Source organism: Malaya genurostris, chromosome 2 (assembly GCF_030247185.1).
Source record: "Malaya genurostris strain Urasoe2022 chromosome 2, Malgen_1.1, whole genome shotgun sequence".
NCBI lineage: Eukaryota > Metazoa > Arthropoda > Insecta > Diptera > Culicidae > Malaya > Malaya genurostris.
The window spans coordinates 349,289,935-349,302,780 of NC_080571.1; the positions used below are offsets into that span (position 1 = coordinate 349,289,935).

Consider the following 12,846-nt stretch of genomic DNA (forward strand, 5'->3'; position numbering starts at 1 on the left):
ATTATGAATACAATGAATCAACGCTTGATTTTGCTTTCAAAATCGATTGAATAATAATGAGCTTCGAAATAGCTTTATATTTAATTTTGTGCCCCAAATATGTGCTTGAGAAAAGATTCACAATTTTAACTGCATGGTAAGATGAACTATTAGTTATAATTGGAATGTATTCCAATAATGTAATCTAAGAAATTATTAAACTATTGATGATTTCTGGCACCGGAGGCCAGAGGAAATTTGATCTTCGGTTCGTTATCGTAGAAATAGACATTTCTAGACTCATCATGCTATAATTCCGAAAGTCGCTTCCGAAAAATAGTTAATGGTAGTTTATGGTACTATAAATTTTGTTCATTTCAATCTAAGTTTTCAAAACCCCAGCTAGTGATCTCCGAGAAAATGTAGTGAACTTATTATTGCACACACATGAGTCGACCTCTTTGGCTTGGTTTGAAATTTCTTCGGCTGTGTATGTGAATATTTCATCATACCGGTTGCACAAACTCGCAGTAGCAGAAGCCTAAGACAAGACCTGACAACTGGCTTCTTATTATTCATTACGTCCAGCCTTTTTTACAAGCCAATATAACAAGAGGTAAGCCCACTGCGCTTAATCATTAAAAAAAGTTCTTGTTTCTATGTATCTGTTTTTCTTGGTATGCTTTGTGCGACGGTTCGTTCAACTGTAGCGGATAAAATTTGGAGCGCATTTTATGACGCTACATTTCACCTTAAGGGTGGCGAAATGGTAGCGCGTGAGCACGGAATGCATAAAAACGCAGGTTCGAGTCCTGTTTTTGAGCGTATCTTATTCCAAAAAATCATCTTTTCTGTGAGTTTTTTTAATTCATTTAGCTTCTCCATTTAGCATGTTAATTGAATCCATAGTTAGTTTTAGTATGAGGAAATCTGTGATGGTTTAAAATGTTCGACACATCTGAACCTGTTATTCCGAGACCGAAAGTGAGATCCGAACAAAGGTCAAAAGAAGTCTGTTTTTAAAGACGTTAGCCCTTTTATTTGAATCTAAGAAAATAAATAGAGTTTCGAGTTTGAGTTTTCGGCCACAATTTCTGATACTTCCGAAACCGGAAGAATACATGCCTACTTGAAGAGTTATACGTCTATTTAAATGTATTTGGCTTAATTTTTCCGTGCTATGTATATAAAGACGATTCTGAAAATGAAATGTATATACAGGGACCGCGGGTTTTCCGTCCCCCAGATGCGACAATTTTGCTTATTAACATACCCGCCGAGATGAAAATGTGCCTCATCCGAGAAGATGATTTTTTGGCAAAAATCGGCGTCTTCTTCAAGCAAAATTACCATGATTTTCAAAGTAAAACTGCACTATTTTCACGCGTTCCTCAAGCGTATACACAACCATTTTCGTTCAGCGGAAGGATAAAACTGTCAAATCAGATGTGACGTTAAGGTTACCAATGTCGAAATAATCGTTAGTTGAAAAAAAAGTTAGATGACGGACCCTGTACTTATCAGCCTGTAATTCCGGAACCGGAAGTCGTATCCAGATAAAATTCGGTAGGGTTATATGGAGTTCTGAGACCTTTCATTTAAACCTAAGCTTGTGAAAATAGAATCAGCGCTCTCTGAAAAAATCGATTGCAATTTTTTAGTTTATTTTGCACATTTCACCTCGAAACTCCGGAACGAGAAGTCGGATCCAGATAAAATTGAATAGGAATCTATGGGACTTAAGAGTCTTTAATTTGAACCTGAGATGAAACAAATCGGTTGGGCGGTCTCGGAGAAAATCGAGTGCACTTTTTCGTCATTTTTTGCACAAAATTCACCCCGTTACTCCCGAACTGGAAGTTCGATCCGGGTAAAATTCAATGGGAACCTAAGTTTGTGTGTGTGTCGGTATTCACAGTGATTGCATGGCTTTTTTATATGAGAATGGTTAGTCATTTCAGGTAATATTTTAGCATTGTTAAGGAAATAAGGATTAAAAAGTCCAAATTAGTATAGCATAATCAGCATATAAATAAAAAATCAGTGAATCAATTAATTTTTTCGTCAAAATGCTGATTTCGGTCGTTGCCAGAAGCAGCTGATATTTTTTTGATACATTCTGGTACTCCTAGCTCAGGAGTACCGGAAGGTGGTGAATACCGAAAGCTACTAATTTTCAAACCGTCATTGTGGGCTCTCCCGGAATGATTCGATAAATTGCAATTGATTAAATCAATATGTGCTGACGCATCCGCTTGTTCTATACAGCCACTCTACGCAACACCCGAGTACCAAATCAAACACATTAGGTTTGCGGAACAGTCTTATCATCACTGCTTTTGTTTGCTCTCAGTCTCGCTATTCTGCGGTTCGGAAACCCATACTGGTTGGTGTGATGTAAACGAAAAGAAAAAAGAATTCGTCGCCATTTCTTTGAGCTACCCATCATCGGTTCCTGAGTTTGGTAGAATGCGATGCGTGAGAAATTGCCGTCACAGTAGGCTGCCCGTGTGTTCAACCTCCCATCATTTCAGTTAGTTGTGATCCGATGTTTAATCTTCAATCATCTCCGCAGTAGGCCGGGAGAGTTTTTCGCTATTGGCATAATATGTAAACACAATTTGCTGTTGGTGGATGGATGACGACCACGGGCATAACACGCCTACTGTGGCATTTTCCGTCATATCAGACGTTCTGGATAATGTTGATTCAGTGGGGCAGCGTAAACTCGTGGCAGGTGAAACAACGCGGGCAATGATTTCGTTATCATGTCCAGTCACAATTAGATTGTGTTGCAGCATTTGCTGCTAGATGTTCGAATCGATTTCGGTAGCAAATGTGATCCGGAAGGTAATTGTGTTCACAGACGGTACCAGTGAGACTGTGAACCACACATTTTACCATAATTTATGTTCTACTGTAGAAGGCTTCACATGCGCTTTTGTTGGTAATATATGGTGTATTGAAATTTATTTGCGAGTGTAATCTCTTTGCTCATTTTTTTCATGGAGCTTCCGAAAAAAGTTGTTTTTTTCAAAAACACCAGTAATGATGACGTCGTAGGATTTCACCGGCCAGACACCGTCATGATAACCGAATCAACTCTGTCAATTTAGCATCGTCATAGATGCTCTGCCCAGACCCGAAAAATAAAATAAAATATACATACAACTGTACAATGGTTTCACGTGTGTTGTCACAAATAAGCACATGCTTTGAATCGAGTTTCTTTACAATTGATATACAGCCGTTGGCTTTGGCTGGGTGTGAAATGGTAAATAAAACTGATAACAAATGCTCGTGACGAATTCGAATTCAGTTGGTAATGTCGGTTTGAGACAGCAAGATGGAACAGCTGCAACGGAATCCGGCCGACCAAAGAAGTGGCGTAGCGGAGCTTCGCGAACATTTTGAGGCGGCGAAGAAACGGAATGCTATGACAATTCTGGCACCAGCAAGCGACGAGGTTAACCAGGGTCACTCCAAGGCCAAAGATGACACTACCAAATGTAGGCGTATTTATATCGCCCGGCATGCTGAGAGAGTGGATTTCACATTTGGAAATTGGACTCCGTATAGTTTCGATGCAGCAGGGAATTACATCCGGAGGGATTTGAACATGCCGAGAACTTTGCTGCAAAGGTGACTATAGATTTTTTTTTAAAGTTAAGTTTTGGTTCGATTGGTTATCATTTTCATTTGTAGAAAAAGTTGTCACTGGAAGCGGGACACTCCGTTGACAAATCTTGGTCGTTATCAGGCTCATCTAACGGGAGAAGCGATGAAGGATGCTGGGGTTCAGATTGATCTAGTGTATAGTTCTCCATCATTCCGATGCATTCAGACTGCTTCATCTATTCTGGAAGGCTTAGGTCTTCTGGAAACCATTCCAATTCGAGTGGAACCTGGTCTGTTTGAATGGTTGATGTGGTGTAGAGAGGGACTGCCAGAGTGGCTCTCAAACGAGGAACTTGTTAGCTCGGGATACAACATTGCTATGGATTACAAACCAATTTCGACGGCTCAAGATTTGAGTCAGATATTAGACGAGAGCTTGTCTGAATATTATAGAAGAAACTCGGAATTGGCCGATCAACTGTTCAGAACAACAAGTAGGTCTTTGGATGTTTTTTTTTTGTTCCTCAACTGTCTTATTCTTCAATTTTAGATGGTAATATTCTGATAATAGGTCATGCGGGCACTTTGGACACTTGTACTCGGCACCTAGAGGGGGGTGGTGTCCCAACGACAGCTGATTTCATCAGGTTGTTACTTAAAATTCCCTTCTGTAGTGTAGTTGCAATTGAGTCAGCGGTTTTGGATGGCAATCGTTGGAAATTGGTAGATCCTCCCTGTGCTCCAATGACTAACACTAAAAATGATCGTTTTGATTGGAAGGTTTTGAAGTGAGAATTGCTAGGACTTCTCGGTCCTGGAGTCAGGGAGATGAAATTAATTTGAAAATAGTAGGTTAATCCGTATCGGTTCGATAATTAATTGTCTTTAGTGTATCGATCTTCTCGGAAAAAATTTCCCGATCATTATTCACAGAAAAATATGCACTGGTTCGTCACATTAGAATACTGTTACATAGTTTTTTTGTGTCGCATAAAATCAATCATTTCGTTAGCTATTTGCATTACTTGTTGCGGAAGAGGAGCTTTTATTTTTTTTACTGACAACATACCAACCACACAGTTCGAAAAACTCTTGTGATTTTACATCTTATAAGATCCAGCATCATATTTCACACAAATTCTTATTCAAGAACATGTAAAATTGTGTGATTTGAAAATTACATGGCTTGAGTTCGAAAAAAACAAAAGATCGTTAGCAGCAGCACGACTTGAACCCAGAAACATTAGATCACAAGCACATCGGTTACTCCACTGAACCACAGAGCTCATATCTGTTCATTGAATAATTGATACATATAAATCCATAAAGCGGCACTTGGTAGCCGAGTACAAATTACACTCGGCATTGTGGAATTCGGCCTTTGAATCAGGATATATTCAATGTGTAAAGAATTCAAAAATCCATTACGAATCAATGAGTTTTTTTTACAAGCCAACAAAACAAGTGGTAAGCCCACTGCGCTCAATCTCTGTAAATATTCCTGATTTCTATGTGTCGGTTTTTCTTGTTATGCTTTGTGCGACGTTTCGGCAAACTCAAGCGGTTAAAATTTTGCGCGCCTTGTATGAGACTACATTTCACCTTAAGTGTGTGTGTTTCATCGGCTGTGCACAGAGATGCCAGATATTTTCGTAGAAAATATGTATTGCTTTGCATAAAAAGTTTTGCATATCTGCACTATCTGTTTTCACTAATAAAATGAAATTTCTATGATAAAAGTATGGTAAAAGATAATTCTATCATATCATAGTGATTCTAGTGGCTAAATCAGGTTTCTAAGGTAACGTTCTAACAAATGAGATTAAATAGGGTGCCCTTACCCTAGTTATCTCACAGTGTTGAAAATTTTTATCATAAATTGCTGATTATATTTCTGATGACATGGAAAAAGAATTTTGTTGTTGCGTTTAGTACAACTCGAGATATTGACGAACAAGTTCTACCCATTCTTTCACAGGAAGAATTTTGAAAAGGTGTCCCACATTAAAGTAAGACATATTCACGTCAAATACAATGAAACACAACAGTTATTTTGCTTTAAAGGTTTTTCGAAAGCCGATCCCGCTTAATTGTTAACTTGACGGAAACGGAAATCGAACGTTAATTGCCTGGAATCTTCGTAGTAGATAGTAATCCAAAGAAAGAAAACATTGCATTTGAAAAACAGCATCTTCTGTCTCACTCACACTTGCCGTCGTAGAATAGTGTTGGCTCTGATAAGTTTCCGCCTTAAAAGGAAAGTTTTCGCAGGTATTTTTTTTTCCTTGTCCACCGCATGGACCTTTGCAGCATCATCACGGACTCCCCACGGACGGCACCGGGGAGGGGGTGTGAAAAGATTTGCGCTGGGACTTTTTTTTTGCTTACTAGTTTGTTTCTTTATTTTTTTTTGTTGGTTTGTGCCTGCACGTTTCCGACCATCTGCCCTCCAAGATTTCAGAGCTAAGCTGAAGAATAATGAAGAAAAAGTGTAGCTTTGATGATTGCGATGAGTAAAAAAAGTGTACGCGAGCAAACTGTACTGTAGTTGTGGAGTGTTTGAAGGTGTACGATTGTTTTCTTTTTTTACTTCAGGACTGATCCGGTTCCGTGTTCGTGATCTATGTTTGAAAATTTTTCCAACATCTGGGCTGAGGATGGCAGGGTCTCAAGAGTGTTAGTGTTCAACAATTCTGGATCTGTTCCTTTGAAAATTTGATTTTTTTTTTGAATAAATATTAAAATTACACTTTCCAGTTTTTGTTAAGCGGAAAATTAAAATGAACCTTTTTATCACTCGCAGCGAAAAATATTTCACCAAACTATTTGAATTACTGCTAACCCAGATAAGTCTTCGCACTCGGTACCATAAATCACTTACCTGGTAGGAATTCCTCACTCCCTTCCGGAAGCTATCTTCCCAATGACCCTTGAACGACGGCAAATAGATAGACTCCGGTGGCTGCGGCGCAGGTGGGCATGCGGGGCTTCTCTTATCGTTTCCAGGAAACGTCAAGTGCATGGCTCATATTTTCCAGAAGTGAAACGAGATCCGGTATGCAAATTGCACCTACGTGAATTCCGACGCTAGTTTTGTATGCGGAATAACGAAAAGTCGGGTCGGTTCGGTTTGCTCTAAATTTTAGAGTGTTCACAAATCATACAGAAGTTTCGTTATGTGTTTTATTTTATTTTCATGTCACGGAATAATTTAGTAGGGATGAAAGTTACGAGAAGCTTTTCATTTAGTAGGAAAAAAATGTTTGCAAATGTAGAAAAAGTTTGCAAATGTGTTTCGTACGTCAAACTTGGCTCTGTTTGTCAAAAGGTTGCACACATTCTTAAAGTATTTAAACAAATTAGGCAAATTTATTCCTGGCTGATAATTAGTTCATAGCTACGAAATTTTGAGTGCTCGTACGTACGCGATACATGATTGTGCCTTTGATCACTGTCAAAGTTGAAAAAAATTCCCAAACATTTCCATTTTATTTAATCATCGATCGAGTTTACGCTTGCTGCAATTAGACCTTAATAATGTAGCTTGAATTTATTTCTCTCCAAGACGGTACTGTATTTCTCTGCGGCTTGCTCAGAAGTGTCACGAGAAAAAAAATGGAGTCGAATCGGTCTTTCTATCGATGGAAAATTAATGGTGAACAAATTCCGGATAAGATTGATCATTCTTTTTTCTGCTGTAATTTCTGACATTCTGACTCTAAGGAGTGTATCGAAAATAAGCTATCCACAAATTTTTCTTCCAAATCATAATAAAAAACGATATTTTATTCAAACTAAAAATTGATCCTTTATTGTACGAGGTTAGACTTGAGCATAATTAAACTCGGATGAAATTTAAGTTATTCCTTCACGAATTTTAGAACTTTTGATCGAACGCTCTTCATCAAGTTCCGGACAAGTGTTGCATCGCATTTTTTTGGAAAATTGAGCCCAAATTTGTTTGAACTCCTGCATGTTGTTTTATAAGTTTACTTGAAGACCCTCTTCACGATTGCCCAGTAACGTTCGATGGGTCGAAGCGGAGGGCAATTTGGTGGATTGATGTTTTTCTCAACGAAACTTATACCCTTTTCCGCAAGCCAATTGAGAGTGGCTTTGGCATAGTGAGCCGACGCCAAATCCGACCAAAACAGTGGAGGTGTACTATGCTTCTTATATAAAAGCAGCAATCTCTTCTGGAAATACTCAGATCGATAGATTTTTGCATTTATAGTTCGGTAGTGTTAAAAATGGTTGCCTTCAAACCACAGGAACATATTGCTTGCCATACCAGTACCTTTCGACCGAATTTCTCCATTTGAATCGCTCACATCCTCCCCAACGACGACTGAAAAGTATTGTGGACCTGGAAGGGTTTTCGAGTCCTAATTTACATAAGTCTCATCGTCCATCAAATCGCATGCATCCGGATACTGCAAAAAACGCGAATACAATTTCCGGGCCCTTGTTGCAGCTTGCTTCTTCTGTTCTACACTTTGTTTCGAGATTATCTGCTTCTTGTAGGTCTTCAGGTGATTTTGCTTCATGATACGCTGGACCATTCTGACACTCGTTCCTGCTTTTTGGCCAAATCACGTATTGACATTGATTTGTTCTTCATGATTAGAGATATCACTTTCTGACCCAGTTTCGGGTTGAAAAAACCGGGTTTTCTGCCTCTTCCTGGTAGCTCATCCAAAGAATAGTGTTCCCCAAACTTATTAATGATGGTTTTTAACACTGGCATGATAAATTCCAAACCGCTTCGCCAATTTTCGCATAGTAATACCCTTCTCACTAAGCCATGTGTCCAGAACCTTTATTTTCACTTCCTTTTAATACGCGACATTTCGAAAACGCAGAATATCAACCGCATAAACAAGTAAACAAAAGAAAGTTGACAGCCAAATGCACAGCATGCTGTGATCTGAGCATAAAAACTATCACAAATACATGCGTATAACACAAATGTATGGGGATAGCTTATTTTCGATACATTCCTTATAGGATCGTACTCAGCAATCAGATTTTTTCATTTTAAAATTCAAAACAACGCTTTCATATAAAACATTCATATCGAAAATTTTTTTTTATTAGGGTTATGGGAATAGAATCAGCCTTCTCAGACAAAACCATTTGCATCTCCTACGCATCGTTGACCTACCGGTATTTAGTTACGTACAGGGCTGCCAGATATACGGATTTTCTAGTATTCTACTGATTTTCAAATGCATTGGACTGAATTTTATATGGATTTTACAAAAAATTTTGATTATATTCAGATTTTTAGGAAAGTCGTTTCTCTTTTCACCAATATAAACAATATGACAGAAGGTTTTTCCCGCTTTATCATATGATGTTAGAGAAACGTGATCAATCGGTTCGACAATCGGACCGATTTCGGCCGACAAATTTCACTGAGTTAAATCATTGAAAACCTGCGCAAGTAGAACTTATTAAGTGTTGAACTTTCAGAACGCACCCAAAGTTTGTAGTACATGTACAAACTTTGTGCATTCTGCACATTTAATACACATGCGTCTTATTTGCCATTAGTAGCTCTGTACAGTTTCTTGCAGATTCTATATATTAATTATGTAACTATTACTGAAAGCTGTGTCAAACTTTTTCTACGAACAACGAGGGAAAAATTTACACCAACATTTCATTTTTGATACTTTCTTTCATCAATAAAAATTATAAAGCTTCCTTTTCCGAACGGGATTTTTTCTCTTGGATTTGTTTTGGGATTTCAACGAGTGCAATAAATATGGAGATAATTTACTCTGAAATAAACTATATTTTTTCTATAACTATATTTATCATTATAATTATATCGGCTGTAAAAAATTTCTTGTACATCACGAAACATGGAAGTCCGACGCATGTCTTTTCAAGTAAACTTCAATCAATTGAGGGGGAATTGTAAAATCTGCTGCCCATCTGCCACATTTCCTGTAAAGTATCTATGATTTTTCTCGATCTGAGTTTCTCATTTGTGTTTTCAACCCCGAGCTTCGATGTCGGTTTTCGGGTTGTTTACTTTTAAACACAGCTTGTTGTGTGCTTTGTTAATAGAGGCGGTGTTGTGTTTTATTCTTCCATATTTCCAGGGCATATAAGTACGGTGCGCTTGCTATGAAGGTTTAAATTTGTGACACTCATAACCCTGTAATTTCGGAACCGGATATCGGATCGTAATGAATAATCGAGCTTTAAAATCTGGTCAGCCTTTACTATTATTAATCTAAAAACAAAACAATGTTGAATGTGAATGAGATGATACAGATAATAAACTAACTTCGACATACAACTTTCTAATCCTTCGTGGAAGTTGAACGGGATGGTTCTGATTTTTCTATGGAAACTCAACGTTTGGTTACTCTCATTTAATTTGTTTGAGTTTCTCTTGGGTATTAAACAACATGTATCAGCGTCAGAGGTTCTTATTTTCTGTCATCAATAAATGCGATGCAAAATCTTGTTTTAATATGTCAATATCGCATGAACGCAAATGAATTTATGAAAGCGGTTTAAGTATGTATTTTTGAATGCAGAAATCGAGCACAATATGTATATATGAAAAGAACGAGTTCCGGAAGTTTTAAACCTGTTTTTACATACATATTTTTTCCGGTTCAAGAAATGAAAATGTGTCATCAATTTTTGCATTAAATATACGATCCGGGTCTGATTTTTACACCCAATGTTTTTATCAGGTGTTTTTGTTTAAAAATATTTAAATAAGTTTTTCATACTAAGTAGTACTTCTCCGAATTTTGCATTGGTTTACAAATTTACATTCGGTGATTATTGTGTTTCGCTTTTCTTGTATACAAAGGTTGTGCAATCACTGTGAAAACCGACTATTGAACCGAGACCCAGAGGGTCGAGTGTCTTATACCACTCGAATCCGTTCGTCGAGGTCGGAAAAGTCTGTATGTGTGTGCACAACAAATTGAGAGCACTTTCTCTCAAAGTTGGCTGAACCGATTTTCATAAATTTGAATTCATATGGAAGGTCTTGTGATCCTATACAGTGCTCAAGAATTTTAGTTGAATCCGAGTTCCGGTTACGGAGATACAGGGAGACAAGTGTAAAAATTTGGATTCGCTTAAAAATTGTTCATAAATTTCTCTAGTTCTCTCTTGCTGACAGATCACCAAATAATCTCACTGCAGTTATACCGGTCCCCAGTTTCTGGTTCCGTAAGTACCGGAAAACGGTCAACTTTATGCGGATCCGACTTTCCATTTCGGAATTACAAGATGATATAGGCTCAAACATTCAAACAGTCGTTGAAGAGTGATGATGTGGGAAACGGGAAAAAATTGGATATGTTCAATACTGTTTACAAATTGAAAAGGTTACGCTTGTTCATGTCCAAATAAACTCTTATAATTTCATTCAAGATTCAACTGTTCTCTTTTTAAATGCCCTAGTTTTTCTTCTGAACTTTTCACTCAAATATACTAAAAATTAAAAAAAATGCTGACGGTGGCACTTAAGGTGAAATGTAGCGTCATAAAATGCGCGCAAAATTTTATCCGCTTCAGTTGAACGAACCGTCGCACAAAGCGTACCAAGAAAAACGGCCACATAGAAACAAGAACTTTTTTCAATGATTGAGCGCAGTGGGTTTACCTCTCGTTATATTGGCTTGTAAAAAAGACTAGACGTAATGGATTTTTGAATCCTTCACACTTTGAATATATGCTGATTCAATCGTTATTGATAGTGATTACTCTTACACTAGAGCTATAAATCATGAGTAATTATGAATGATTAACATGAGGTTATATGTATATGTATTGACTAACTTGCTAACCATGTATATGCCTGATTTTAGTAGCAAGCATCGATTCTCCTTCAAAAGAACGGTTGAAGACAAGAGAACATTCAAGTATTTTCGATATCTTTGCCAGTCGTTCACCAGGCCCTTCCCGCCGATGAGATAGAATTTACGTAAAAGTATTCACCATTAACATTTTTTCGGAAGCGACTTTCGGAATTGTATAGGATGATGAGTCTAGAAATGTCTGTTTCAACGATAACGAACCGAAGACCAAAGAGCCTCTGGCCTCCGGTGCCAGAAATCATCAATAGTTTAATAATTTCTTAGATTACATTATTGGAATACATTCCAATTATAACTAATAGTTCATCATACCATGCAGTTAAAATTATTTAGTGCATCTTTTCTCAAGCACATATTTGGGGCACGAAATTGAATATAAAGTTATTTCGTAGTTCCTTATTATTCAATCGATTTTGAAAACAAAATCAAGCGTGAATTCCAATAAGTTTTTCATGCTGACTGGCTCGAAACTAACCCTCAATGTTTATCACTTTGTTTGTATATCAGGTTAATGAACGATAATACTTGGCTTGTAGTCATTTCATTCAGTAGCTTGTCAATGTTGAAGTTTTAGTTTTGATATAAAAATTGCCACAATCTAAAATAATACCTGTTTTACGATATTACACAGCCAAGCATTATTGCTTCAGCAACATCAATGCATTGAACTCAACAGAGTTGGACATTATTAGCATTATAAATGACAGCTACTTAGAAAATAAACGATTTCTTACAATACTTATTTTATTGTATTCAACTCGTTTTTATTTCAACACAAAACCCAATACTGCATAAATTCGCGTCATTATTTGATATGTAATTTTTGCTCCAATATAATGCCACCGAGTCCACCGTGCATTTTTCACACCACCTCAATACGAAACAGCAGCGCGCAAGCAATAAAAATAATGCAGAAAAGTTTATCTAAACTTTTTCAATTTTGGGTTGTTTTAGCTAAAATTTTGAAATTTTGAGTTGCATTTTCAGAATCTTTGTGAAATTCTGCTACAAACACTACTTTTCAGTTCTTAAATCATCCCCGTGGGACGGAACAGTGACCGTTTATACATTTCAAAAACCAATTACAGCTCGGCAAAGCAAAATTTCAAAATTCTAAGAATACTTAGTTATAATAAATTTGATTTCGAAAACTTAAGTGTTTTTGGTTTTTCGAAAATCGGTCTAGTTTTTGAATAATTGATCAAAAACACGATTTTCGCATTCCGCTACATTTCACCTTAAATACATTCATACATTTCTCACTGTCTGAATAAGAAAATAATAAATGCACGAGCTATCATTCTAAATTTATTCATTATTTTACTATTTTCAGAAATTCGTGCAACATTTCACAATTATGACGGCTAAATGAACTATTGTTATGATATTG

The 12,846-nt window shown here is 37.1% G+C and overlaps 1 protein-coding gene across 1 annotated transcript; it reads left to right on the forward strand.

Moving 5' to 3' along the window:
- Positions 1–2,783: 2,783 nt before the first annotated feature.
- Positions 2,784–5,646, forward strand: LOC131432086 (ecdysteroid-phosphate phosphatase-like). The gene is made up of 4 exons (XM_058598156.1): positions 2,784–2,926; positions 2,991–3,621; positions 3,685–4,091; positions 4,148–5,646. Exons 2-4 carry the CDS (start codon positions 3,326–3,328, stop codon positions 4,387–4,389), a joined length of 945 nt encoding a protein of 314 aa, XP_058454139.1. The 5' UTR covers positions 2,784–2,926; positions 2,991–3,325; the 3' UTR covers positions 4,390–5,646.
- The last annotated feature ends 7,200 nt before the right edge of the window (positions 5,647–12,846 follow it).